This window comes from Rhagoletis zephyria, unplaced genomic scaffold, assembly GCF_001687245.7.
Source record: "Rhagoletis zephyria isolate East Lansing unplaced genomic scaffold, Rhagoletis_zephyria_1.1 Rzeph_scaffold_06209, whole genome shotgun sequence".
In the NCBI taxonomy this organism is placed as follows: domain Eukaryota; kingdom Metazoa; phylum Arthropoda; class Insecta; order Diptera; family Tephritidae; genus Rhagoletis; species Rhagoletis zephyria.
The window spans coordinates 3,161-5,685 of record NW_016163292.1 but is presented as its reverse complement, the minus strand read 5'-3'; the positions used below and the strand labels follow the sequence as shown (position 1 = coordinate 5,685).

The following is a 2,525-nucleotide window of genomic DNA, read 5'->3' as shown; positions in this document are numbered from 1 at the left end:
AATTAAATCTAGAGTAACTGAGCTGTGTAACTAAAATTTTTAATAAAAAACCAAAACTACAGTTTGGCAATTCAAGTAGTTTTTGCTATTGTCAATCGTTTGATATCTTGAAAGTTGCAAAATTTATATTCCTATAAAGTACGAGGGCTATTTGAAAAGTCAGTGACTTTTTTGATAAATTTTATTTTTCTGCTAAAAGGCTTTCTTTCTCAACATAGTCTCCTTATAGCTCCAGCATTTTTCCAATTTTTTGATTCCCTCCAAATAATACGGGTTTCAAGTTGCTCAAAATAAGTGATGACCTCTTCATTCGACCCAAATCTCTTACCGCGCAGCCATTTCTTTGGGTTTCAAAACAGGAAATATTCGCTGGGGGCGAGGTGAATATGGTGGATGGTGTAGGAGTTCGTAGCCCAATTGAATTTTATTTTTTCCCATGCATTGTCTTGCCTGGCACTATTTTCTTGTCCAAATGTGGTCGTTTTTGCTTCATATCAACATCGGATCCATTCAAAAGCTTTGAATAATACTCGTCAGCGAACGTTCTGCCCTTTTCAAAGTAATCGATGTGAATGGCAACGCGTGCATCCCAAAAAAAAAACTCTGGCCATAACGTTATTGGCCGACAAAAACACTTTGGCCTTCTTAGGTGCACTTTTTGATTATTTCTTGGTCTCTGGTGGGTTATGGTCTATCCACGTTTCGTCAACAGAACTCACTTTGTTTCTATTTTCGTTGAAATTTACGAGGTTATCTGCTTTCAATGGCTGGGAAACACAAACTAAGTGGCGCAGCTTGCTAAAAATTTTGAAAGTCGGCAAGTCAAAAAGTCATTGATTTTTCAAACTGCCCTCGTATGTACTGACACGTATGTCTTACAAAAGCAATCTTAATTCTACAGGTATTATTACATATTCATACTCATACCTTTGCGATAACTCATCTCACTACTTGCGAAAACATGTAATTTAGATATGAGCTACTATGTAGGTAGTACCAGTTCACCAAAAAAGTAAACTTTTTGAACCAGATAACATTCGTTCGGTGCAACCTTAATACCGTGCCTATGTATGGAAATTTTAAGCGAATATGCATACATATTTTATTTCTTCTATGCCATTTAAATACGTATTTGTTTTTCGTCATTTTAATGAATTCAAGCACAACAAAATTTCAAATGCTTCGCCACTCCACTAGCTAAGCATCGCCTCCGCAATGGCGCGAGAAAAGCATTTCGCCTGCGAACTATGTACACACGTGCGTCGCTCATAGTGCCACAAATACTGAAATGGACATTGGAAGATCATCAAATAGCCATTGGAGCAGAAATAGTAGTAGCCACAATTGCGTGCATGAGGTATATAATCGTAGACACCGCGATTGCATATCAAACGAACGGGACGATATAGCTGTAAATGAAAAAATTTTAAATGTTTACTTCCTTTACAAATAATCGCACAGATTTATTGACGAAAAAATTTACCGAACAGTAAACGTTTTCCTGACGCTCGCAACGTGACGTCTCCTCATTAAAGTAGGTGCCGCGCGGACATATCATCGGTATGGCAATGCCATTGTAGCAGGTGTAGTACGATGTACAAGACGCGGCATTGGCTAGATAGATAACGTTGTTCAGGCCATAGCGTAGCGGGCATTGTGGCGCCTGATTGGCCGCAATAGCGGCGGTGGCTGCGTTGCCCATATCAATGCCATTTAATGCTAAGCCCGTTACAGGCTCACTGCCAATAACGCCACCGCTTAGCATCGCCGATTGCAATTGTTGCTGTTTTTCCTGCTGCTGCTGCTGCTGCTGCTGCTGCTGACTGCTCCAAAGACCAACAAGCGTATGCCAGTTGTTATTGTTGCTCATTAAATTGTTGGTATTCATAATACTGTTACTATTGACATTGGCGTCGAAAATCGTTGCAACATTCTTGTCATCTACACGCTCACCATCGAGTGCGCCCACGCTGTGTGAACTTCCTAGACTTCCTTGGCTATTCTGGCTGCCTTCAACCGTCAACTGCACCTGCACGCCAACATTGCAGACAACCGCTGAACGCTCATCGCACTTGCCTACATTCACATTGAAATAGTTATCATCAAGACACTCACCTTCGAACGAATTATTGCCATCGCAGTAGATATATTTGGCACAATTGTCCAAACTAGCGACGAACTTCTGACTCTTTTCAGCGCCAATGCATTCCCGGTAGAACTTGCCGTGCACGAAAGCAACACCGCTGATGGCAATGGCAAATAGAATTGCATTCAATTGCCATTTATTGAAAATGGTTTCAAGTTTTGGCATTGTTGTTGTAGTCCTTTGTGGTATGTTTATTAATCAAAGTTGGAAATTTAAATGAGGTCTACTCATAAATGTCGAAGTTTGCTTGCTTACTTAGTGAATGTTGAAAACTTACTAAAATACATTCGAGCAGCAATTTTAGTTTACATAACAATTTCAATGCTTTGCTATCTTCGGAGATTATTAATTTGTTGGCTGCAAATACTTTATCATAAAC

At 39.8% G+C, this 2,525-nt stretch overlaps 1 protein-coding gene across 1 annotated transcript; it reads right to left on the bottom strand.

The window, feature by feature from the left end:
• Positions 1-1,171: 1,171 nt before the first annotated feature.
• Positions 1,172-2,311, bottom strand: LOC108372963 (uncharacterized). Its single transcript, XM_017628793.1, has 2 exons — positions 1,484-2,311; positions 1,172-1,409 (listed from the first exon to the last, which is right to left on the bottom strand). The coding sequence occupies exons 1-2, from the start codon at positions 2,309-2,311 to the stop codon at positions 1,194-1,196; spliced, it is 1,044 nt and encodes a 347-aa protein (XP_017484282.1). The 3' UTR covers positions 1,172-1,193.
• Positions 2,312-2,525: the final 214 nt, after the last annotated feature.